This window comes from Diabrotica virgifera, chromosome 5, assembly GCF_917563875.1.
Source record: "Diabrotica virgifera virgifera chromosome 5, PGI_DIABVI_V3a".
Taxonomy (NCBI): Eukaryota; Metazoa; Arthropoda; class Insecta; order Coleoptera; family Chrysomelidae; genus Diabrotica; species Diabrotica virgifera.
In genome coordinates, this window is record NC_065447.1 from 47338482 (window position 1) to 47366290 (window position 27809).

At 33.7% G+C, this 27809-nt stretch overlaps 1 protein-coding gene across 1 annotated transcript; it reads right to left on the minus strand.

Moving 5' to 3' along the window:
- Positions 1-1833: 1833 nt before the first annotated feature.
- LOC114331580 (uncharacterized) lies at positions 1834-20515 on the minus strand. The gene is made up of 4 exons (XM_028281185.2): positions 19918-20515; positions 9233-9438; positions 3590-3889; positions 1834-2038 (listed from the first exon to the last, which is right to left on the minus strand). The coding sequence occupies exons 1-4, from the start codon at positions 20477-20479 to the stop codon at positions 1898-1900; spliced, it is 1209 nt and encodes a 402-aa protein (XP_028136986.1). The 5' UTR covers positions 20480-20515; the 3' UTR covers positions 1834-1897.
- Positions 20516-27809: the final 7294 nt, after the last annotated feature.

The following is a 27809-nucleotide window of genomic DNA, read 5'->3' on the forward strand; positions in this document are numbered from 1 at the left end:
TTTTAAAATAAAAAATCCTCCTAAAACTTTATATACTCGCATTATAATTCGAAATATTTTACGTAAAATATACTTATCTACCTACATATAACTAAAACTCACAATTAACCACAATCTATTCTTTCAAAGAGGCCAACAACTTATACAACAACAACAAATATATAATAAATTAACTATCAATAAACACTACTTTCCTATGAAACAACAACGAATTCTTAAATTAACACACTACTTCACTGAACAGATATCGATAAAGATGACAGAGTATCTTTATCGATAAAGATGATTAGAGAAAATCTGACGCAGGTTTGTCAAAATGACAGTGATAATTTCTCTATGTTGCCTAATTAGTTATTTAGTTATAATATGTTCGATTTCTTGTTAGAAATAAAAAATTTTAGTAGTTCCAAGATTACACAAAATCTAGGCATGGGATAAAAAAGTTTATTTGAAGAAAGTTTTTTTTTTCTTAATGGCGGTACAGGCTCCTTTTTTCAATATTTTATTTATTTATAGAGTAATTTTCACGTACTAACATATTTCTGAAATTGGGCTCTGTACCGCCATTCTTTATTATATTACGAATATGTGTGCCAAATATCTTGACAAAATATTCAAAATTAGAGCCGCAATCATGGAACGCGTTTGTTGCTACCTGTTGATCGCTACTGTAGCCTCTTAATTTATGATGTGATTAAAATTTAAAAATTATTTGTACCCAGTACTTTAAAACTATTTGGCGAATCCTTATCATACTTGGCAGAAAGTGTAGGTACTGTATACCCTAATAAATTAAGATAAATAAACGTTTCTAGCTACTACCAGAGGCGTACGACAGGGGATAGTGTGTGGTTGACCCTTCCCAAATTCTACGCCACTGATGATATTGCTATTTTAGTGTAATTTTTTGAATTTCCAAAACTATTTATGTAAATAATATACTCTTCACTCGTAACGATAAAATGATTAGCTTTCGAGATATTTGAAATTAAAAATGAAGCGACACAATACACTAATCAAAATAATCGTGTAGTTTCATTTTTAACTTCAAAGATCTCGAAAACTAATGACTTTATCGTTACGAATGAAGAGTATATTATTTTCATAGAAAGTATTGGAGAATCCAAAAATTGAACTAGGATAGCAATTCCGCCAGTGGAGTAGAATTTGGAAGGGGTCAACCATTCACTTTCTCCCGTCGTACGCCTCTGGTAATAGCCAGAAACATTTGTTTGATATAATTTAGTAGTTTGTACAGTACCTATATTTCCTGCCAAGTATAAAAAAGGTACGTCGAATAGTTTTAAATTGCTGAGCAAAACTAGTTTTTAAATTTTTAGATAAAACACTCTGTATCTCTGTAAGGAGGAATATTTTATTTAAGTGTTTTAGGTTTAATCTTCGTATTTTGTTCTAAGGTTTCTCCAATTACTATATGGACAATTATTAATGAAACACCCTGTATAACTCTTCAGAGCAGCTGTATATGGAGTAAAGATAGTGATGATGATACCCAACCTCCGATGAGAGACGGCACTTAAAGCAGAGGACAATAAGCATGTTATCATAAGGAAAAAAGGTGTTAGGGTGAGAAAAGTATTTGACACAAGATGACTAGTGTGAGGACGTGCTAGAGGAAGGTCGAATCTTAAGTACCTGCACAACTTTGAAGAACGCTTAAAATTCTTCGAAGTTAAAGGATGGAGAGCAGGAGGAGTTGCTAGAGATAAGACAGAAGGGGGAATGTTCGAAAGATGGCTTTGCCTCATAAAAGGCTGTAGTACCAATGATGATAATGATAATATTATTTTAGTAGTAAAAATAAAAACAAAACTATTTTAATCATTTAATATCACCACTTAATGTAATTATTGAATTTGAAATTAATAAGGAAAGATTACAAAAATCCGTTTTTGTACAAATGATTTAGCAGTGATAGGACTGGTTTTTTAAAGTTGGCGGAATCTGTATCTAATATTGCCTTGTTTAGGATGTCTCTTGGTGCTGAACCGTCCATTATCTCGACTATGTGTCGTACCTAGAAAACAGGAAATATATTGGTATATTTGCCAAATTATGTTAAAATATCTAAATATAAATGTATAATAAAGAGCATAATATATTTTGTTTGAAACTTTTTATACTAGAGAAAAAAAAACAGTTTCCAGAAAAGTTCATTATTACTCCAAAACGTCCAACTGTTTATCAGTTATTTCTCCACTTAACTGGATGACACTACTGGCATAACTAAAGTATGTTACGAGTACCAGAAATCAACAAATTGATAATTATGGCAGAAAACAAGAATAGACCACCTAAGGAATCGAAGACAAAAGTGCGCATTATAGGTTGCATGATGTAGTAAAATAAGGAACAAAAAGAGATGTAAATATGTTACTCACGTGTGGTAGAAGAAGAAAATCAGACCAACGAGAATTAAGCTAAATGAAAAACCAAGGAGGTAGATGGACGGCAGAAGGCTGCCAAAGAAAAAGCAATGAATGGGATTTAACATATCGAAAGATCCCAAATAAAAGATGAAAAGTAAACTCATCATATCCACATATTATATCCAATTTATAAAAAATCCGCTAGGATAAAATTTCCTGTAGTTGGCTGTATACCATTTATTACAAAAAACCATGAAATCCTTCATAAAAGGTATATTTGTTAAAATCCCCATACAGGGCTACATCATAAAACGAACAGAAATAGTTTTCAATCGGTTGACCGATCATCATCAGTGTTTTCTTGAATCAAACATGCTAACCACCAAAGTAAAAAATATTTTTGTAAAAACCCTTTAAAATTAATCCGTCATAGGAACATATAAAAATGATGTGACTTTACACATGGATGTTTAAAATATTCAATGTTTCACGCTCGAGGTACCATTGAGCTAAATTTGACTTGTTCACATCATGGCTATATGGAAGAGAGTGCAATTTATAAAATTTAATAAAAAATACTTATGGAAGAAAACCTATACAAAACTGAATACCTAACAATGGAGAATACATAAATATAACATCTGATAAAAGGAACAACGGAAGAAGATATAAAATATAGATTACTGCAAGACTGCATACGAAAATTGAAGCCGGTACTATGAGATAAGAACAACAGCATAAAAACAAAACACAAAAGAATATATAACCCTATGACAAGAAGTATTCTAGCTTATGGGGGTGAAAATTGGACAATAAATAAGAAAACCAAAAACAAAATAAGAGAAACAGATATGAAATTCCTGAGGAGAAGCTGCAGAGTAACAAGAAGACATAGAATAAATAACATGAAGATTATAATAGACTTACAATAGACTATATCGAACAAAATAGATTAACCTGGTTCGGACATCTCAGAAGACTAGACCAACATTGTTGGATAAATAAAAAAAAACAGAATGCAGCCCGATAGGAAGAAGAAAGAAAGGTAGACCCAGAAAACTTTTGGAGATGAAATGAGCGAAGCAATGGAAAGAAGAAACCTGCAGAAAGAAGACTGGTAAAACAGAAAGAACTGGAGAAAACGGTTGAGTAAAGGAATACAGTGAAAATCCTTAGTAAAATATATTAAAAATACTTACATTTTCAGGTTTTAAACATTTGGTGACAAACACTTTTAATCCCAGCAAAAATCCAAAGGCACATGTTTGTTTCCATTCTTCTTCAAGTGCTGCATAGGGTAAGATTTGTTCTATATTAAGTCCCATTTGCTTCAAAGTATGACCAAGACTAGTGTGGTAAGTTTTTAGGAACTTGTCGAGGTTGGCCAAGATCTCGTCATCAGCGTCTGAGTAAAACGTGTAACTTAGGTCCAAAGCAGGAGAACCTTCCCCAGCCATTTGGAAATCGACAAATTTAAGGCTAGTCATATCTCCGGAATTCTAAAAGAAGTTGAACTTAAGTAACTTATATTACTATTTTCTATGATTTATTTATATTCGCTACTATTTTTATTTTTTCTAATTTATCCTGAAGATAAATATAGAAAAATGTATAAAAACCTAGAAGATAAATAAATATAAAGCAATAATAATCTCAAGCAAAGGCTTATCGATTCTTAACGGCTCTCGCAAATCGGATCTCGCGATTTTTTTTTCATATTTCTCTGTCTTCTTCGTTTCTAAAGTAATGGTTTGATGGAGTTCAGACTTCATTTGTATGTGATCTACATAATCTTGTTGGTGTTCTTCTCCGGGATCCCGCTCTCTGTACCATTTTCTGCAATGTTTGCTTGTTCAGATCATCTTTATGCACCACATGACCAAAGTTAGCTATGTATTTTCAGTAACAATGTTTAGGAGCCTTTTGGTAACGTTGAGCTCTCTAAGGATCGACTAGTTAGTAGGGTGGGTTAAAAAACAATACTATTTCATTTTTTAATCGCTATACCGCGGAAAACTTGCCTTTGGGGTATACAGGGTGTCCAGAAATTCTATCGAGAAACGAAGACAGGAGATTGCTCAGATCATCTTAAGATATTTTAACCCAATTTAGCTAGTCCGAAAATGCTTCCTAAAGGAGCTAGAGCTCTTTGAAGATGGCGTCTTGTAAGTAGTTTCTCTTAAATAACTCCAGAACTCTTCTATTTAGAAAAACGAAAATTGGTACACATATTTATATTCCAGAGATAAATCGAATTTCTAGTACCGGTCATAGGCGTCCGTTTTGGGTAGGGCAACAATTATTTTATCGCATAACTTTTTTATCTTTAACTTTTAAGCATTTTTGACTCTGGATTATTAAATTGTGAGATATTCTACAACTAAAAGGTACTCTTGTTTTAGTTCGATATGATACACCGTTTTCTAGAAAAATCGATTTGAAAAGGTTTCTTTTTTTGAATTTCCAAAAAAAAATTAAAAAAAAAAAAATTTGAAATCTGAAAACTGGTACGTTTATTTATATTTCAGAGATGAATCGATTTCATTAACTGAGAATTTCTAGTACGGGTCATATGCGTCCCTTTTGGGTAGGTCAACGGTGATTTTATCGGATAATATTTTTGTCTTTCATTTTTAAGCATTTTTGACTTAAAAAGCTAAAGACAAAAAAAGTTATGTGATAAAATAACTGTTGCCCTACCCAAAACGGACGTCTATGATCGGTACTAGAAACTGGCAAAGGATGGAATAGATTTATCTCTGGAAGATAAATATACGTACCGATTTTTGTTTTTCTAAATTGAAGCGTTCTGGAGGTATTTAAGAAAAACTAATTACGAGAAGCCATCTTCAAAGAGCTCTAGCTCTTTTAGGAAGCATTTTCGGACTAGGCGAATTGAGCTAAATTTTCTTAAAATTAAGTGAAGAATCTCCTGTCCTCGTTTGTCGGTATAGTTTCTGGACACCCTGTATAAGTAAAATGCAAAGTAAAATAAAGTTATAATATATTAAACCCCCAGCTAGCGCATCATACTTAAAATTTAGTTTTTTTCAGAAATCAAGCCATTTTTAAATTATTTTTACAATCTTTAGCCAATAATTTAAACGTGCTATAGTTAATAGTTTTACCTGTTAACTGTTTAGTTAATAGTTTAATAAATAGGAAATAAATTTGAAACAGACAATATCTTTTAATTTTCGGTAGCGCAAAATACTAAAAAATTTTTAAAATTCACATATTAGCACCTTAAAAGAAGGTGTGGTCTAGTATGTTGAGTTGGGTTTTAATAGCACAATCCATTTTTTGTTCTTTTACTTTAGACCCCATTTAATTGGAATAGAATTATTTTAGTGTGTTTAAAAATATAAAGGATATAAATAAAACAACTTATAATTTTAATAACATGTTTACTGGAAACAAAAAAGGAACCAAATTGTAGCCAAACCATCTCATTCCTAACCACTAGGAGGACTAGTTAATCGCAATCTTTTCAGTAAAGATGAATAGTATCTTCTAGCTAGACATAAGTTGTGCGATAAAGTCAGGCAACTGCCCTCTGGCCTTATGTTCGAGAGCCGGGTCCACTTTCCCACTCTCGATGGTTGACTACAGCTAACAGAATTTTGAGACTATATGTAAGTGTGGAAACGTCTTCAGTTGAACATAAATTGTTAGTATCCTTCATTTTTAAGTCATACATGCCGGTATGGTTCAAAATAAAGTACAGCAAATACATAACAGATGGACCTGAACACGTTTTTGAGACTATCAACTAAACCAGATTTCTACCAGAGAATTTGATTAAAGTAGTTGATCCTGTAATCGAAAGAAATGCATTTTTTCCCACCCAGAAAATTTGCTGCTGAGGATGATAGTGGATGAATGGAAACACATAAGAGAATTAGGATTCCAAAGAATAATCAAAGCAAGGATGTTAGCTACTGAAACAGAAACAATTACGGTTTTTCGACCTCCAAAAACCACCTTTCATGCGACTGACTCTACTGAATTATTTAATTGAAACACCACTGAAATTACACCACCATCACTGTTACGGAGAGTCTTTGATGATGAAGTTTGGGTTAAAATCACGCTGGTGAAACACCCGAGGATTGGAACTTTGGAAAATTTCCGTGTCATATTCAAGCCGTGGAACGCTGCGTCAAGTTAGTGACTGAAGCATCTAAAAAAGTCGTCGGTGCTAAGTAATGAGATGGTTTCATAAGATCTGCCGTAGCATCCAGAGCTTCGATGCCAAAGTTTGACAGCAATCGCAGCTTCAACGTACCTACTCAGAAATAATGAGTAAAAGACTCTTCCTAAAATCAAAATTTCATTTAATTTGATGACATGGTTTGGCTACAATTTGGTTTCTTTTTTGTTTCAATTAAACATGTTATTAAAATTATAAGTTGTTTTATTTATATCCTTTTTAACTTTAAACACACTATAATAATTCTATTCCAATTAAATGGAGTGTAAAATAAAAGAACACAAAAGGGATTGTGCCAATAACACCCAACACAACATACTAGACCACACCTTCTTTTAAGGTGCTCATATGTGAATTTTAAAATTTTTTGAGTATTTTGCGCTACCGCAAATTAAAAGATATTGTCTGTTTCAAATTTATGTATTTCCTATTTTTTAAACTATTATCTAAACAGTTTTCACTATAGCACGTTCAAATATTATTGGCTAAAGATTGTAAAAATAATTGAAAAAATTCTTGATTTCTGAAAAAAACTAAATTTTAGGTGTGATGCGCTAGCTGGGGGTTCAATATATAACTTTATTTTATTTTGCATTTTACTTATATACCCCAAAGGCAAGTTTTCCGCGGTATAGCGATTAAAAAATGAAACATTTATTATTCTTCGACCCACCCTACTAGTTAGTTCTTCTTACAGTCGAATTTATCAACTTATGGGAAATATTCTCCATACAAAGCATTATGTCGTAGGCGGCCAACACTTTTTGAAAACTACCAAGTGACTCCAAAAAAAGTTGGTATCCATCCACTAGAAGTCAACTGGTTTTAGTGCTGACAGGTAAGAACAGTCGGCTTTCATAAATAAATAGTTGTGAGTATATTACCACCTTCTTCTTCTTTGTGTGCCGTCTCTGCGACGGAGTTGGCAATCATCATGGCTTTTCTGATCTTATATTATACAATATTACCACCTAGTGGATCGTTAAGATGATGAACAACTATGTCGAGAGCCGGGACTTACAAACATTCCAAAACAGGTGCTAAATGTATTGATACCGGATTTGAGAAACGAATGGCCACTAGAGCTATGTTCAAAGACCTCTCTTCTGCTTGTCTTTCTTCTTCTTCTTTTTATATAGACATTTCTCTGTTTGTTTTTCAATGTGCCTCCAGTAAGTTGTCATTGCATCTTTTTCCTGGTCTTCCCACTGATCGTCTTCCTATTGGGGAACCATCTCTCGCCGTCCTTACTACTCTATTTGCTGTCATTCGGCTTATGTGGTCGTTCCATTCTACTCTTCTGCTTTTCACCCAGTTATTAATGTTGTCCAACTTGCATCTCCTTCGTATATCTGCACTTCTAGCTTTATCCCACAGCGTCTTACCATCGATTTTTCGCAATGTTTTAATCTCCGCTGTTTCTAGCATTCTTTTTGTCCTTTCTGTATCAGGTCGTGTTTCTGCCGCGTATGCCATTATTGGTCTGATGACTGTTTTGTAATTTCTGCCTTTCACTTCTTTTCCGATGTTTTTATTTCTCCATATTGTTTCATTCAGGCAACCTGCGGCTCTGTTTGCTTTATTCACCTGATCTTCCACTTCTGTTTTGAGCTTTCTGTAGCTGCATAGTGTGATTCCTAGATATTTGAACTCCTTGAATTGTTGAGCCACCAGCTCTAATTTACACCTTATTAGATCTGTTGTTATAACCATGCATTTAGTCTTTTTTGGGGAAATTAACATGTTAAATTTTGTAGCTGTTATATTAAATTCGTGCAGCATACGTTGTAAATCATCTTCACTTTGAGAGATTAGTATTGCGTCGTCTGCATAGCAGATTATTTTAAGTTGTTTTTCTCCCATTTGGTATCCTTTTTTTGTTCTTACTTTTTTTATTATTTCGTCCATGATCAGGTTTAACTTGAACAACAGAAGACTCAAGGAATCTCCCTCTCTTATCCCATTGCCAGCTTCAATTGGGTCAGTTAGTTCTTCATCTACTTTTACTTTTATTGTGTTGTTCCGGTAGATATTTCCGATCGTTTTAATTATTTCAAGAGGTACCTCTCTTGCGTACAATAATGAATAACGTTCTTTACTTTGACCTTTTCATATGCCTTCTTAAGGTCCACGAAACATAAGTATGCCGGTTTGTTGTATTCTAACGATTTTTGTTGAATCTGCCTCATTATAAATATACCGTCGGTGCATGATCTTCCCGACCTAAAACCTTGTTCTTCAGCTAATGTTATAATTTTATTCAGTTTTTTTGTTATCAATTTGGTCGTTAATTTTAGTGTTGTGTTTAATAAATAATTCCTCTGTAATTCTCCTCGTCTTCTGCTTGTAATAGGGATAATTCTCGCAAATTACTTACTACAAGAAAAGAAGACTTAGTGCAGGAACCAAAAGAACCTGAACTGTATTGACCAGCACGCCTTAAAGCTTACGCCTTAACTTTAACTTAAGGTTGGGTTAAGGCATGAAAAGGATGTTTAAAAGTAAGATCTACAATTACTCCACATTGCTATTATATTGGCTTTAAAAAAATTCTTTCTGTATTTTGGCGGAATAAATTTTTTGGGAGAGTGAAACCTTTGAATCATAGACAGAAAATATATTTACTTACATTGTATTTAAATAGGAAATTATTCTTCCAGCAGTCACCATGAAGGATAACGGAATATGGACTTCTATAGGAAATTGCATCTACGAAATACTTTTTGGTATGGTCCACATATTTTTGAAATGCTTGCACGAGTTCTAATTCATTTTCTTCTTTTAAGAAGGTTTGAATTCGAATACAGCAGTATTTGAAGATATCGGCCCAAACGTCTGCAAAAATTAAAAAAAAAATCAAACTTACTCGATTGAATACAAAATTCAAAAACACACCCATCACACAGTTTGATTGTCCCAGTTTTATTTACTTTTACGCTGAAAATAATATACATAGTATGATAATATAAATTACAATACTTATATTAATTATGTAATATACAGTCGAACCCGCTTATTAGAGTACCGGTTATAGGAATATCCCGGTTTAAGGAATAGAAATTTGAGGTGAGGAAACGTTTCTATTTACTCCTTAATAAATTTATCCTTTTATAGGAATACATTTTAATTAATTAATATCGCTTAATAGAATATTATTCAAGTGGACGAACAACTTTTTATTCATATTTTCCAAAAAAATTAAAATTATGTCGGGGTTATTATATTTTTCAGATAATAAATACTTTATTACGCACCAGTTGGACCCTTTTACGAAATACAACAGGCCATAGACTACCTACTTTAACTTGTCTCACAAAACTTGTAAAAATTTCTATTGCGACCTACCTCGTTGCAGTTATAAATTTTATTGGTTAATGGTTTATTGACTTTGACAATACAATGGCAGACAAGAATAGAAATGTTCTCTTTTATTAATAACCGCCCTGTCCATTCATAAACCCGACATGAGTTTGAATATTTTAACAATCCGTTTTTTGCCTGCCAATGAACCAATTCATCAAAACACAGAATTCGAAAAAATAAAAGACGAATATTTTTAAGAGTTGTTTCGTTTGACGATAATTTATCGGTTTTCGAAGGTACTGAAGATTTAGAACAAAACAATGAAACCACCCAACTCAATATTAAAGCGAAAGATGAGGCAAAAGATGAAAATTTTTTCGATTTTGTGGATATTCCATCCAATTTGGCAAGTCCTAACCGTTTGTAATATTATAAGAAGATTTCTGGAGGGCCAATTCAATGTAATTTTTTCTAATTTGTATAATTTAAAGATTTTTCAAAAAAAAATGAGAAGGAATTTTGTCGTATGCATTTTAAATAAGATAATGCAGTGCGTCCATAAAGTAAGGCATAAATTCATTATTTCGTAAACCGGCGACTTTAAGGAAAAATCCCGAAACAGCTCGATTTTTATTTTTAAAGTACAATTTTTTGGCATATATATCATACTAGTGACGTCATTCATCTGGGCGTAATGACGTAATCAATGATTTCTTTAAATGAGAATAGGGGCCATGTAATAGCTCATTTGAAAAGGTATTTAATTCTCTATTCACTAATATAAACATTAACATAATTATTTATACAGGGTGTCCAAAATTTTTTTTTTAATTAAATTAATTGACACAAAAAGATGAATGTACATGTAATTTGTTGAATTCTAAATACATTTTACTGCTGTCAGAAAACATGAAAATATTTTATTTAAAAAATAAACATTGATTTTCTCTTATACGAAATGTTCAAATTGCCAAGAGGCAGGTGGGTGGCAGCTTTAACATTGAATTTAAGCGAGAAGCAATATTTATTTGTCAAATAAACATGTTTTTCCTGTTTCTGACAACAGTAAAACGTATTTTGAATTAAATAAATTACATGCATCCTTCTTTTTATCTCAATTAAAATTTTATTAAAAAATTTTTTTGAACACCTTGTATAAACAGTTATGTTAATGTTTATATAAATGAATAGATAATTGAATACCCTTTTAAATGAGGTATCACATGACCTCCATTCTCATTTAAAAAAATCACCGATTACGTCATCAAGCCCAGATGAATGACGTCACTAGTATGATATATATACCAAAAAATTGTAATTTAAAAATAAAAATCGACCTGTTTCGGGATTTTTCGGTAAAGTCGCCGGTTTACGAATTAATGAATTTATGCGTTACTTTATGGACGCACTGTATATACATGTTTACATATTGCACACATCTCATGCTTATTAATGGATTTATGCACAAAAATGTAATTTGGTTTTATAATAAAATAAGTTACACTGCTGTATCATTGACATAAAACGACCTAAAACCATATAAATATAATGTAAATGTAGGTACATACATAGTATGTACTATTATTGTGTAGATCTATTCAGTAGGTACCCTTATTTCTACCAGCCATCAATGATCGGGTATTAGAATATCCCGGTTATAGGAATATTTTTGCTTGTACATGTATGTAATATACATGTAATATTAATTATGTAATTAATGAGATAAGAACGAAAGAGCGTGAGTCTTTAGTTGGCAGTAAGTAGTATTTGATTTTTTAATTTCTATGGACTTTTTTTTCTTTTATGAAAATCAACGCCTAACCAAGCCTACCATACATCAAGACCATTACGAATGCAATCGAACAATCAAGGGTAGGGAAGGAAAAACAAAATTTTCGCACCCTGGTCGTTCAGGGTGACTCACCACAGACTAAGTAGGGATACGGAATGTTATTACCAGGGAGATAAGGCAAAGGTAGCAAAGCTAGACCTAATCTAAAGTTTCAATTTACACGCCTTAATTAACATAATCTAGAAGAATCCTAAAGATTGACGGTTTGTTCAAAGCTAGTAAGTTCATCAGATTATATGGGCGATAAACGTTTTCATGCAATAACTGCATATTCAATAGATTTCTTTGTGTCATATATTTGTCACATGCAAAAAATATATGATCCAAACCACTTATTGTATTGCAATTTTCGCGCAAATCAGACTGTATTACATTGATTTTATATAGATGTGCGGGATAACAGGCATGGTCAAATCTTAGTCGAGAGATAGTAACAATATCGTCTCTTGTCCGACAATTTATACAGTATTGGTTCCATTGAAGTTTCCAGTTATCATGTAGTCTGGTTTTACTTATGGTTATACATTCTTGAAATAAAATATCATTCAATGTTCTACGGACTTGACAATCCAAAAATATGCAAAATAGTCATACGTTACAAAACGGCATAGTGGAGTTAGAATCCATATCCGAAAAGAACTTTAGGTTAACATTAAGAGACAAAACTAAGAAAGGAAGAAAAAAAATGAATAAAACCATAAAAAAGCATATAAAACTTTTTGTATTGACAAAAGGGGAGGACCACAGGTTTTTGTAAAAAAATATGGTAAAGAACCAAAATGATTTGCTACGAATTGTAGTTAAAAAACTACTCAAAACAACTAAAAAATCTAATTCAGCCATCTTAATGAGCTATCGACGGAAGCTGGAAAAGAAAGACAAGAACGACTCTTACTACTTAATATTGATAGTGTAGGATAAGATAAAAAGAAGTAAAATAGTAATTCATCGTGGGGCCTAAATAATGAACTGGATAAAGAATACGATCCCAAATAGTAGGTGATAGTAAAATAAAAAATAAATAGAAAACCACACAACAAACAAATAATAATGGGATCATAATACATATCTTAATAAGACGAATGGGCATAATGTTCCTAACAATAAAACGAAAGCATAAGAAGACATACGAGCACCATAGCTGGGAATATATAAAACCAAACAAATCACACAAAATAACTTGGAAACATCGGCAAGGCTTTAAGAATACCAAATGTATCACATGTTAGCTTTAAAAGTTATAATTTTCAGTACCTAGGAACGATATAGTACAACTAGACGAAAATACAAATCCCATCCCTATTAAGAGAGGCGTGAGAAAAGGAGACGTAATATCGCCAAAGCTTTTCAACCTAGCACTAGAAGAGGTCTTCAAAACGGCAAATTCGTCAACCTATGGCATTAACGTTAATGGCAAGAAGCTAAACCACCTCAGATTCGCTGACGACATTGTGACAAATTATGATGGAGGAACTCGCAGGCAGCTCCCAATATCTCGGCCTGAAAATGAACATGAAGAAAACAAAAATAATGACAAACACAGATGACCCCAGACGCATAACTATAAATGGCAGTGAGATAGAAAAAGTCCAGGAATATATCTACCTAGGCCAAATCCTGCAACTAGACAAAGAAAACCAAAGTGCGGAAATTAATAGGAGAGCAAGACTAGCATGGGCAGGATATGGAAAACTTGGTTGGATACTTAAGAACCGCAAAATACCTCAATATTTGAGGACCAAAGTGTTCAACCAGTGCATCCTTCCTATCATGACATATGGATGTCAAACCTGGACCCTAACCAAGGCAAATATGAATAAACTAGCCACAACAGAAAGAGCTATGGAAAGAGCAATGTTAGGTTTACGACTGTCAGATAAAAAGAGGAACGACTGGGTAAGATCAAAAACAAAAGTCGAGGACATAACAACAAAAGTTGCCAAACTTAAATGGAGCTTCGCAGGCCACACTGTTAGACAAAAAGGCCAACGTTGGAATGCAACGATACAACATTGGAGGCCTTACCAAAGTAAACGACCGAGAGGAAGACCACAGATGAGGTGGGTTGATGATATTAAAAGAGTAGCCGGAACGAATTGGAAATATGTTGCTCAGGATAGAGACCGATGGAAGGAGTTGGGAGAGGCCTATGTCCAAACGTGGACGATAGAAGGCTAAGAAGAAGAAGAAGAGGAACGATATTGTGGAAGGAAACGAGTGGTGTGTTGTATGGTATAGCAGAAAAATTCCAATGAAGCTGAAGCGAAAATGCTATAAAACAGCCAGAAGACCAGCTATGAAGTAGGAACTTACTATTAAATACTTTAAAAGAAAGAAGAGGAGCGAATGCATGTGGTGGAGATAAGAGTCCTTTGATGGATGAGTGTAGTGACAAATCCGAGTATAGCGAAATGTGGGAAGGCGAAGAACATCCTGGCTTAAGAACTTACGGGAATGGCTCGAATGCAGTAGTGCAGAGCTATTTAGAGCGGCAGTCAACAGGGTCCGCATTGCCATGATGATTTCCAACCTTTGATAGAAGATGGAACTTAAAGAAGAGGGAGAAATGACAAAAAAGGATGAAATTAAAAATGTGTATATTTAAGGAAGTTTAGGGGTGGCGCCAATTGGTGCCAAAATGAGAGACTATAAGTTAAGATCGTTTTGTCATGTTCAACACCGAGACGTTATTCACCCAATTTAAATAATTCCTGATATGATGGTTCCTGCAAGGGGTAGAAGAGAAAGACCAAAGAAGACTCACTTGGCAGCCTTCGACAACCTGAACCATATTTTCAAATCGTCTGACATGCCAATATGCCTTAAAAGAAAAACCTTTAATCAGTGTGTTTTGCAAGGACCATGACAAGGAAAGCCGTGCAAAAGACGGACTGGGACGTTTCGCCGTCGCCGTTTCGCCGTCGGCCGTTTCGCCGTCGAGCCAGTTCGCCGTCGGCCGTTTCGCCGTCGCCATCCCGGCATTGGTTAAGTTTACACGAACGTGATAAAATACTAACTTTTTTATACTAAATGTCGCAAGAACGTGATAACATACTAACTTTTTTTTATACTACATGTCAGTGTAAATAAAATGCTGATGTTGCTAGTAAAACCAAAAACAAATCATTAAATACATAAATAAATATGACTATTATCAGATTCCCGGAAATAAACAATATTGAGAAAAAGGATTTCAATTTCAATTGTTTTTACTGTATCAAAAATAAAAAACTTCATTATGCAAAAGTGATAGTATATAATTGTTCGAAAACCATTCAAAACTTATATACAAGTAATGATCATCCCGAAATTATAAGTACGAATGCTAACAACGAAATGGCGATGGCGAAATGGCTCGACGGCGAAACGGCGACGGCGAAATGGCTCGACGGCGAAACGGCGACGGCGAAATGGCGACGGCGAAACGGCGACGGCGAAATGTCCTAGACCCTGCAAAAGATCCGTATGTCTCAAAGGGCGATGAAGCGTGCTATGTTGGGCGCTTCATTACAGATCCCAAACCGCCAGCTACGACAAAGATAAGGAGTGGCTGATAGAATAGAGAGAATAGCAACACTGAAATGGAACTGAGCAGGTCACGTGGCTCGAATAACAGATAACAGATGGAAAAAGCGGATACTGGAATGGAGACCAGGAGATGAAGCCTACCGAAGCAGAGGTCGTCTACTAACACGTTGGACTGATGATCTAAAACGTTGCCATAGGAATTGGATGAAAGAGCAACAAGATGGAAATAGATGGGAAATTATAAGGGAAAACTATGTCCAGCAGTGGGTAAGCGAAGATTAAATGATTAACCCGCCAGTGGTCGCTATATGACATTTTCTCTCACGCTTTCAGAAAATTGCGCACAACTTTTTTTCTGGGAAATTATGCGCGCTGTAGTTCCTTCTAGTCTCCTAACTATCCTCCCTCGACAATCTAATAGATTTGTCCGCTCTGATAGTGACTCAGTTTACTTAGTATCACCATATTGTTGAGTCAGTGCGCGTTATGTGAGAGATTCTCTCATCAAGCGACCACCGGCGTCACCAACTGTGTATAAAAATTAATTTTATTTTTCCCCTTAAAACCTAAAATAATATCCTTTTATGATGCAATAAAAGGCGCCGTGGATGTGGTCGATAATATGAAAATCCTATATTGTTATTCACGGGTTAGTTGTAGATGGTAACTTACCATATATTTTTCAATGTTAAATGTTGACGGCATCAATAATCACATTTTATATAAAGATAATAATAATAAAACAGAAAAACGTCGTGTCTTTTTAAGGCTAATGGCTGTATCGTTGATGAAACCTCATCTTCTTGTAAAATTTTGTAAAGAAAGACAAACGTTGTATATGTGAGAGAAAATATCACGCGCGACCACTCGCGTAACAACCTACCTAGCGACCAATGCCGGGTTAAAGAACAGATTAAAGACATTGATATGATTCAAGATAGAAACATGGAGAAATGTAATTATGAGGGACGACGACCCTGTATATACTCCATGTGGTGAGACTGCTCCCGTCTGAAAAACATTTCTAATTCGGTTTCTCTGCGAATTGGACGGCGTTATGCAGAAAGCTACCAACCCTCAATAGTGGCAAACTGAGATAATCAAGTTTAAAGTTTTTATTGATTTAAAAAATCTGTAGGATATGTTGTTACTACTTTTTAACTTTTTTTTGACTGTGAATAAATATTTTGGTATTCTCTACATGTTTAAATATTTTAATTGTAAATTAAAAAGAGAAATGGCAAATTTTTGTGGATTGGTAGGTTTCTGCATTTTGCAAAGTCGAAAATTAATAACAACAATATTAAATAAAGACAACAGTAAAGTTAGAAAAATTATTTTTATTTACAGGAATTTAAGGATATGAATATTTAACGTATTAATTTAATAAATTTTAATATTCATCTACTTCATCCACTTCAGAATCTAGATCTTCAACATTGACATTGTAACCCTCAACATCTTCAGTTACATTGGCACCCTGCAAATTTTGATAAAAAGTCAATGCATCAGCAGGAATAAGGTGCATCATTTCCTTTAAATTTTGTGATTTCGCCTCAGCGATAGGCTTCCCGTTAGGCCACAATGGTATTAAATCGCTAAAGATTTCTTCGTTAGCAGTTCTACCTCGAGAAGGTTTTTTGATAGAAATTTTTTGATACAGTTGTGAAAAATCGTGTTGTTGTATCATTAGCCGAAATGGGCCAGACTTTTCTGTTATGATTGACCTAATCTTCAACCAAGTAATTTTTTCTTTATCTTCGGTCACTTTGCGATTAGCAATTTTTTTCTCAATGTTTATTACGCCTAAAAAATCTTCGACGTGTATTTGGGTTACTACCAATGGTCTCTGCTTTCTACAAGAACGCATTACCTCGATATAGTCATTTGGGGTATATAATCTTTGCTGTCATTTAAGAGCTGACTCAATATCACTGAAATCAGTGTCGTTGGGCAAAAAACTATGACCAGAACAGAGATATTTTACGGTAATGCTTTCTAGGTTTCTGCGTGTCCCATGCAAAATTGATTTAAGCATAAGTATTAACTTAATATTTCGATTTTGCCCACCGCAAGAATCACACCAAAGCGTAAGATGTTTGACTTCTGGAGTTAATTTAGTTGTAACATGTTTTATAAGGCAAGAGCCTATTTCTTGGGCGCCCCTTCCAGCTGAACCTTCTGTCCAAACGTAGCAGTATCGTCTATTTTCTTTAGCACTGTGTATTCCTGCATTATACACCCACAACTGACGCTTATAAAATACGATGCCTGTAGGTATTCTGGGAAGCGGTAGGGTTTTTTCCAAGTCAAAACTTAAACACTCCTGATCTGTTTGTTCAGTCGCTATCTTGAAATCATCTCTTCTCATTTTCTGTGCCTCCTCTGCAACTTGCAAATGCTTCGTATGTTCCTGCTTGAACTCTTTTTTTTCTTCATCCTTTTCATTATCTATTTTTATTTTAAAAGTATCGCAAATATTGCAGGTGTCTTTTTTAATAGCTTTAATTTCAAATTAAATTTCGTGTAGAATATGTTCTTGTATGACATTAAGCTTACGGGATTGGTTTCTTCCTGCTTGTACATGTCATACATTTGTTGTAAAGTGATACCAGGTGGTAAATATTTCGCCTCTGTTTGTTCTCGACGGTAGTGTGAAATGTATTTAGGTATTTTATTAATATGACTAACAACTGCTTGAATTCGTTCATCTGCTAATTTGGTTTTGCCTCCCTGCTTTAAAGCAGTGTTTACTCGAAATGCAGTTACCTTTAGAGTATTTGTAAACATTTCTCTACACATTTTGTTTCCTTTATTTTATAAATTTGAGATAATTTCCTTTTTTCCATATTTCTACCATAAGACCTTTTTTTTCAATCTCGGGTACACTAGCAGCAATAAAATTAGTTTGAGCATCATATGAATTTAGCGACCAAAACCTCTCAAATTCATATTTTTTACTTTCAACAGAAACATTTTCTGCACGTTTAGATGTACAGTTATAATACAATGGAAATCCCCAATATTTGCAGAAAGCTACCAACCCACTTGGATAAAAGTGGCGCTTTGTTAAAATTCTACCAAGTGGGTTGGTAAGTTTCTGCAAATTAGAATATCAGATAAATTTAATATGTGGCTTAGCATTTTTATAGTTTTATAGGTTATATATTAATCTAGAGGTGGTAGATTTTTACAGAATGCAGAACTCGTATTTTGTTGTCCAAATATGCATCCAACCCAATATCTGATATATTGAGGGTTGGCAGCTTTCTGCATAACGCCGTCCAATTCATATTCAAAAATGTCCCCTTTAAACAAATCTGAAGGGTGCCGGACGGAATTTTTGGGCAGAAATTGTTTAAAGTATTTTTTAAACCAATACATAAGATTACCTTTTATTAACCCGAAAAAATATATTTTAGGTTTTTTGGGTTATTCTAAATAAGAAAGGTATCTTGTGATTTTTCTCACAAATTGACAGTTTTTGAGTTATAGGCGATTTAAAATCTAAAAAATGCGAAAATACCCATTTTTGAGGCTTAAAAACTCATATTTAAATTAGTATTTTTGAGGGTGTCAATAACTTGGATCAAAGTTTAAACATTCCTTTTCAAGATTCCGAAGAGTGATCGGGTGGGTCTAACTTCAATTTAGACCGTAGTTTTTTAATTGTTAATTATGCATGTCCATCCGATTTTTTGGCCGGTGCTCTATTTCAAAAATCTCCTATTCTCCTCAGAAAAATATTTTTTCTAGATTCTTTGGGACATTCTAAATAAAATAAGTTGTTCACATTTTTCTCAAAATTTACTAGTTTTAAAGTTATAAGCGATTTAAAATGCGAAAATGTGTTTTTTTTTTGTTAGTTTTCGGATTTTAAATCGCTTATAACTTTAAAACTATTAACTTTTGAGAAAAATGTGAAGAAACTTATTTTATTTAGAATGTCCCAAAGAATCAAGAAAAATTATTTTTCGGAGAGGAAAATGGGAGATTTTTGAAAATAGTCCGCGCCGCACCGGCAAAAAAACCGGATGGACACGCATAATTATTAACAATTAAAAAACTACGGTCTTAGTTGAAGTTAGACCCGATCACTCTTCGGAATCTTGAAAGGGAATGTTTAAACTTTAATCCAAGTTATTGGCACCCTTAAAAATACTAATTTAAATTTGAGCTTTTAAAAATGCGTATTTTCGTATTTATTAGATTTTAAATCGCCTCTAACTCGTAAACTGTCAATTTTTGAGAAAAATCACAATATACCTTTCTTGTTTAGAATGACCCGAAAAACCTAAAAATATATTTTTGGAGCAATAAAAGGTGATCTTATGTATTTGTGTAAAAAAATTGTTTAGACAATTTCTGCCCAAAAATTCCGTCCCGCACCCTTTAGATTTGTTTAAAGGGGACATTTTTGAATATGAATACGCAGAGAAACCGAATTAGAAATGTTTTTCAGACAGGAGCGGTCTCACCACATGGACTTATAGGGATAAAGGCAAATAGAATGATGATAATGAAATTAATTATTGTATGTTTAGATTATTTTCCATGAGATATTTGATAAAAGTAAAACCTAAAACTAGGCAATTGAAACTATTAATACAATTAAAAAAAAATGTTTTTACCTTGATCTATCATTCCCCTAAAATTGTCTAGAAAACCTTGGGACAGTTGGGAATATTTTTCCGATTCCTTATTTTTCAAACCATAAAATACCCCATGATATTGTCCATAAATATTAGCGATTGCCTCGTATATATCCCACTTAAAAGGGATCGCGAAAGAATGTATCTCGTAGCCTTGAACCTTCAAATTGTCGAATACAAGTCTTTCTAGTCCTGGTTCCAACGAAGTAGCGTAACATACTGGTATACTTTCCATCACTGTAACCTCTGGATAAGACCTAAGAAATTCCTTTATCACTGGAACAACTTTATTATAGAAGTATATTTCGTTGATGTAGGGTGCTGACATGACTTTGGTGATAGCTTCGGTATCACATTTAAGGACCTGTTTAACAGCAAGATGGCGGTCTTTACCGGTATTTTTGTTTCTAACAGTTACAAAAACTACTTTTCCCAAATGACCCTGACCTTTGTCGTTTTCTGCGTTCTTGGTAATTTCATAATTTTCTAATTTTTCTCCTAGAGCTTTTTCTAGTAAGCCACTGATTACGTTGAGGTCCATGTTGAATATGCGGTCTACTTAAACAGGTCACATGCACTACTGGCTGGTAATTCTTTATCACCTGTTTATATATGTTCCAATAATTCATATTATTAATTAGTGATAATTGATGAAAAATGGTTTGGCGTTTTAGCGTTAATACAGGCAAATTGATTTTAAAATTGGTTATTTTATATCTTTGTTCAACTATATAATATGTGTATATAATATATACATTACGGATATATTACATATACAGTGACCTAATGATAAACGAAAAAGAAATACAGAAATAGCGGAGTGTTAAAAGAAGAAAGAGAAAAAATAATCATGGCAAGAATAGGATACAAAAGTTAACAGTAGACGGTACAAAATGGGAATGATATGAAGAAAACAAGAAGCTATACGAAATAATACAAGATGAATATGCACAAGGGGGCCAAAAAATTAATAAATAGTAATCAACAAAGGAAAAATGGTAACGACATGGATAAGATACGGATCATGATTTTCGTCAAACAGAAACAGAAATAGAACAATAAACTTAAAAAATAGAAAAAGAAAAAACAGATGAACCGACTGAAATGAAGATAATAGTAGTAATAAGAGAAATAAAAAATAAACAAAATACGGGAAAAATCAGAATGCCAGTAGAAATATTAAAAGTAGGAGGAGATCTACTTCAGCCAAATAATGCCGCTTCAGCCGCAATAATGTTTTTAACAATATTAAAACCCATGAACGCAGAACTATATAAAATATACAACCCGGAACCAGGGTAATTTACGGAAGACCTTGGAGAGGTTTTCATAGACCGGGAAACATTCCGAATAAAGGTACTACTCGAAAAAGGAAGAATTCAAAAGGAGCTATAACTGATAGGAAGTATGATACACGGTGTACAAGAACTATGTCAAGAGACAAAAATCGTAAATTGTAAGGATATAATAGGGAAGTTAGAGGAAGGGCAAAGAAAGGCGGAGTCAGTTAGCGAGGCGTTGACAGTAGAAATAAAAGGAAGAGAAAAAAGAGGTATATTAGAAACAATATTAACCTCCGTATTTGGCATCCAATGACGACCAATATATTCTTCCGGTCCTTACATATGGATGTCAAACATGGACGTTCACAAAACCGAATATGGATAGAATTGCGAAAACACATAGAGCAATGGAAAGACAAATTATCAACGTAAGACTGTCAGATAGAAAAAGGAATTCCTGGGTAAGAAATATCACAAAAGTTAAAGATGCTACTCGTCAAACAGCTAAACTAAAATGGAAATTCGCCGGTCATACGATTAGACAAAAAGACGAAAGATGGAATAAAATTATTACAGAGTGGAGACCATGGACATATAATCGAAAGGGAGGAAGACCACAGATGAGATGGGTAGATGACCTAAAACACCAAGCAGGCTCAAAATGGATGCACATGGCTCAGGATAGGGAATGATGGAGGAGCGAAGGGGAGGCATATGTCCAGTATTGAATATCGCAAGGCTAATAGATAGACAGATATATATATTTGACGTAAACGACGAAGCCTAGAGTAATATTGAGGCACTAGACAAAAACCAGAGAAACTTAAATAAAGGGATCACAGCATCAGACAAAGATAATATTAGAAACAATAACGTCAATCAACCACACGGACATGAAGATAAACGATCAACTAAACAAGTTTCACAAAGCACTAACAACATGTCTACAAAAAATAGCTAGAGGACTAAACGAAGTAGAGGACAAAGCACAAAGATTAGAAACCGAATATAGCAGGTTGCGAATACAAACTGTAGCATTACAAGTTACGGAGTTCATAAACGAATATATTCAATTTTACGAGGGAATAATAAACCTTCACTACAACCATGGACATTTCATTGATATAATAAAACCGGGTCAAATAACCAAGTTAATAGAAGGAGCAGGGCAGATACTACCACAAGGAGTTGAAATACGACGACAACCCATTATAGAAACAGAAGACAGCCATGACGACAGATACATAACAGTCATTGGCTACTTCATAGTGACAGGGCAAAATAAGTACAACATGCTCAAAGTCACTGCTATACCACTAAAAGTCAAGGGTTTGCCGTCCCAAGGAATCTACTGATCTAGATTATAATACACTTCACTACTTCGAATTGACCGCGGAAGATAGAGATGCTTCCGGACATTGAGAGCTAAGGTTACGGTTGGAAAATGCTAATTTATTCTTAAACTATTTATGTATTATTATATTAGAAATATCTTATGTTTATGCTATACTTGTAAACGTCGATACTGACGCTTGGGCCAAATTGGCCGTGGGGCAGTATGTCCAATACCAAATATTCAGAATTAATATTCGATATTGAACAGTATAATTATAACCCAGTAGACCGCACAAAATAATTTGTTTTTATATTTACAGATGTGGATCATTAATCTAGATTCTAATTTGTCAATATTAAACAATATAATTTGGAAATTATACAAAAGTGCTGACGAAAGTAAAACTATTTTCCTTTGTTAGATACACAAATCACGCGGGTCTCGTGTCAACGATGACCCAATTTCAGCTTCTATAAAACTATGATATCTCAGCTAGAGAAAGGGTCTTCAACTAACTCGCGTATAAGCCTTAGTTAGTACTCACCGTTCTCCCGGGGTAACTTCCGTAGTGTCGATCTTTATAAGTAAATTATCTAAGTGCTATTGGTGTTTCAATCAACTGAAGAGCAGCCTCCACTGAGCCCCCGAAGATTAAACATTATGCAATCATTGTGACAATAATCAAATATATTGATCAATGTCTAAAAGTTCGTTGAAACAAAAAATTAATTTGTTGTTACAACGAAATACTATTCAATAATCACTGTTAATCAATATTACGAACTAAATGTTTTTGAGTGAATACTTTGCTATTCAGATGATAACTTAAACGACTACTACAAAAATTTAAAATAACCGCCTAAAAATTAAAGCCTGCGACTATAAACAGAGAAAATTCAATCGATGTTAATATCTAAGAACCCAGTTAAATATATATTACAGGTAATGGATTATAGACACCTGGGTGTGGGAATATCTAGCATCTATGGCATCTATGGCAAGAAACAAAACAGCAGTCAACGAAAGCAGGAAGAATATCTGGTTTACTGAGAGAAATAATCTGGCCGAATAAATATAAATATGAGGAGGGAAAGCAAAGACATGTTTTAGACTGTTATAAGACATGTTTTAGATCCATACTGACATACGCAGCTCAGACAAGTGCCAAGACAACAAAGACCAAACCAATAATGAGAACAACACAGATGAAAACCCTAAGATCCGTAAAAAGTATCGCACTCAGAGATAGGATACGAGACGAAGGAAGACACATTGAGAGAGCTAGGCGTTCAAGACGAAGTGGGATGGACAAAAGAACGACGACGAATGTGAAGAGACCACGTAGATCGGATGGACCATGACCGTATGGCGAAATGGACGAAGACACACAAGCCCAACACCAAGCGACCCATAGGAAGACCCAAAAAACGATGGTACGAGAGCAGGAGCTCCGGATAGCAGCAGATACTGTAACAGAAGAAACAGAGCATAGTTTTATAAAAGAAGAGGAGGAAGAAGAAGAAGAACAATTATGAACAAAATCTACGTTTTTATATGCCTTTTATTGATTTTAAACAGGTCTGAGACACGATCACGAGACGGAATATACAAAGCAATGATATCACCAGGAACACCAAAGTAACTGATATGAATAGTCAAAATAACAATAACTAATACAATCAACAAAGTCGTGATAGAAGAAAGTTTTTCAAATTAGTTTAACATCAATAGAGTATTAAAACAGACCCCTGTCAACAGACTTATTCAACCTAGTACTAGAGAAGATAATTTGAAGGGCAAAGATCCAGACAAGCGGATTTTTCTGAAAAAAAGGCAACAATGCATAAGTTTTGCGGATGACTTGGTCTCTCTTGACACGTTTAAGAATATACAACTTCAAAAAATGTTCACAAAAGAAGAAGAAACTAGAAAATATGGTCTGACCAAATCAAGGGAAAACCAATAAGTATAATATGGAAGTGAGAGAGGGAAGTGCAGAAGAAAATAAAGGAATTACATTGTCCATCTCACCTCATCCTGGTCTTCAGTCTCTCTTAATGTATCCCCATTCCTTATTCTATCTCTAAGGGAAATTCCTCTTATGGTTCGTAATTCTTTTAATTCTGTAGTTCGCACCAATATATTTCTAAGCGAAGTTATAGCTTTTGTTTACACTGCTTACGTTAGCACCCTTGTTACAAATTCTTTATACATATATCCGAATTTTGCTCTGTACGCTCATATTATATTTGTTCCTCTTTATGATATCCCTTAAGTATTCTGGTTGCCTTGTAGATTTTTTTACTTCCTCTGCAATATGTCTATAGTAGTCCACAGTACATCGTCCATTTTGGAAGATAATTAAAAAAAAATAATGTGTGTACTTTGTACGCACGTAAGAAGCTATACTACTATTATATGATTTCAACGAAATCAATATTCTGTAAACAGTTTCTCTACTACTTTCCAAAAATTTTTATTAAAACAATACCAAAAATTAAAAAAAAAATAAAGAAATAAAACACGCACAAACACATTGAAAAATGCCGCAAATGATTTCTGAACAATAATTGTTGCCAAAAATTTTAATTAGATACGTATTTTATGAAAAGAATTATATAATAATATACTTACAATCATAAAATCTACAAAAAAAATTAAAAAATGATATAACTTGCATTGGGCTTGAACCTACTTCCCGTGTAACCCGCCGTACGAGAGTCAAAGCGATTTCAAACTGCACCACCTTCGCGTATACGTCATGTGGGAATATACACAAACTGAACAACTTTTTGACATTTTGTTTATATGAATTTTTATTAGTTTGATTTTTGTCGAATTAAAATACAACAATATATAGAGTAAGAAAACGATACATTAGATGAAAATTTGTAGAAAGTTTGTTCGTAATCAGATTATGTAAATTAAAGCATTGCCTACTAGGAGTATAGCATAGCAAGTACTAGGTAAGTACATTATTTTTTTTACATTTTCCAAATAGGTATGGAGATAATTTTTTATTGGAATACAACTGAAACATTTAAAATTACGTACCTGTGGCTTTTCAAAACTATTTAAAAAGTCACTATAACTATAAATTTGATTTTATTTCTGTCCTCACAACAATAAAAACTAATATATTATACAACATTTTTGTTTACCGATAACCTCCATATTGAACAATTATTGACAGATCATTTCAACACCCAATCAGAGCCCGTATAAAGACTAATACCAAACTGTCGGTGTGCGCATGCGTGCAGATCAATATAAATTCACCCTCAATCTCAATCGCGCCTAAAGAAGTATAACTTCAAAAAGTCTTAAAAATGGTCCTAATTGCTTCGTTTGAGCGAGTCTACCATCTGAAAATTTTCAGAGTGCAGGTTGGACGAGTTTCCGTGTCCCGCATCGTTAACATATTTACGTTGTCGGACTAACAGACTATAATTAAGAGTTTGGTAATAACAAAATCGTAGAGTCCGACACCCACAAGATGTCACTCTAGCGCGGTAGTTTTGTTATGACAAAACTCTTATATTTAATTCATAAAAATTGTCGATCCCTTGTCTGACAAATTTACAGCCGCGTTTTGTTAGTCCGACAACGTAAATATGTTAATGACGCGGAACTCGAAAACGCGTCCAACCTGCACTCTAAAATTTTTCAGAAAGTGGTAGATTCGCTCAAACGAAGCAGTTAAGACCATTTCTAAGACTTTTGTAGTCATCTTCCAAAATGGACGATGTACTGTGGGCTATTATTATATACATATATATTCCCAGGTAGGTAGTTGAAATTTATTACTTTGTCTATTATGTGTTCATGAATTATTAGTTTACATTGGGTGGGGCTCTTTGATATCTATAACTATTGATTGGGTCTTTTCGTAGGATATTCACATATTTAACTTGTGTGCTGTGATGTTAAATTTGTAATGTGGACGCTAGATATCATGTTCATTTTCTGGTATGATAACAGTAAATAGGAACTTTTTTGATATAAAAGTAAGAATTTTTCGATGCTAAGTTTTCTCTCTATTTTATAGTGTTAAATCGTGGACTTTGAACAAAAATGTGTACAAATGAATCGGAGCATTTGAGATGTGGCTATATCGGAAAAGACGTAAGGTCCCCTGAACGCATCGAGCTACAAATAAGAAGGAAGAAAAAGAGTCACAAGAATGAATAAGAACCGGGAGGTACTTTGGACAGATTTTGGCGAAATGGATCCAGATATGCCTTCCTATAAGCCAGCCATTATGGAAAAATATTTGGAAAGCAAGGTCCACAAAGAACAGGAACATACTGGTTAAAAAACCTTAGACTCGGGTTCAACACAACATATGTGCAGCTTTTCAGTGCTGCTGGAGATAACATAAAGATTGCCATGATAATCGTCAACATTTGTCACGGAGGGCACATCAATAAGAAGAAAAATTGGGAAAGCTTAAGTACTTGAAGTATAAATAATAAAATATATAAGTATTATTACAACTTATTCTGCAAGGCAAAATTCAAGAAAGTCAAAATCTTGGAAGACATGTATTCCGACGTGTATCCCGACGTGTATCTATGTGTATCCCGCCGTAATAATCTGAGCGAATGGTGCTTAAAAATAGAACACCGAGACCAAAGTAGCACAATAAAAACATTTTAGTTTTATTTAAGGTTTATAGATGTTTTATTGTGGTAAATAAGAAGATAATGGATTTAAAGTTACCTTGTAGATACTGCCAGAACTTTAAAACTCTTTAGCATTTGTCACTAGTTTTAAAGTATCTAATAAGATTATCAAATAAGACTAATTAATCTTAATAAAATAGATAATTTGTCTTATTGTAGTTTTAAAATGGTTTATTCTCAGTTCACTTTAAAATAATCAGTTTTATGAATAACTTCCGGACTGTTTGGTTTTATTATATTCTAGTTTGTTACCTTTTAGTTTTATTGCAGTTTTAAAGATTCTCCTAATATGACTAATAAAACCTATTATTAAAACTACTTGATCTCAAGACTATTATGTCAGTAAAACATATGCCTTAAAACTATTTTTTAGTTTTCTTTAATGTTGCTTTCTTAAAAGCAACTAGTAGGCTATATTAAAACCAAACGCTCTTAACTGAATCAATTTGATTATCGTAAAGACTAAACTATGCTTCTTGTTAGAAACAATAAAACTATCGCTCACCCCTTCTTCTTTCATGTCCAAAATGGTCGGCCATTTGTTTTAGAGCGAAACAGTAGTGTAGT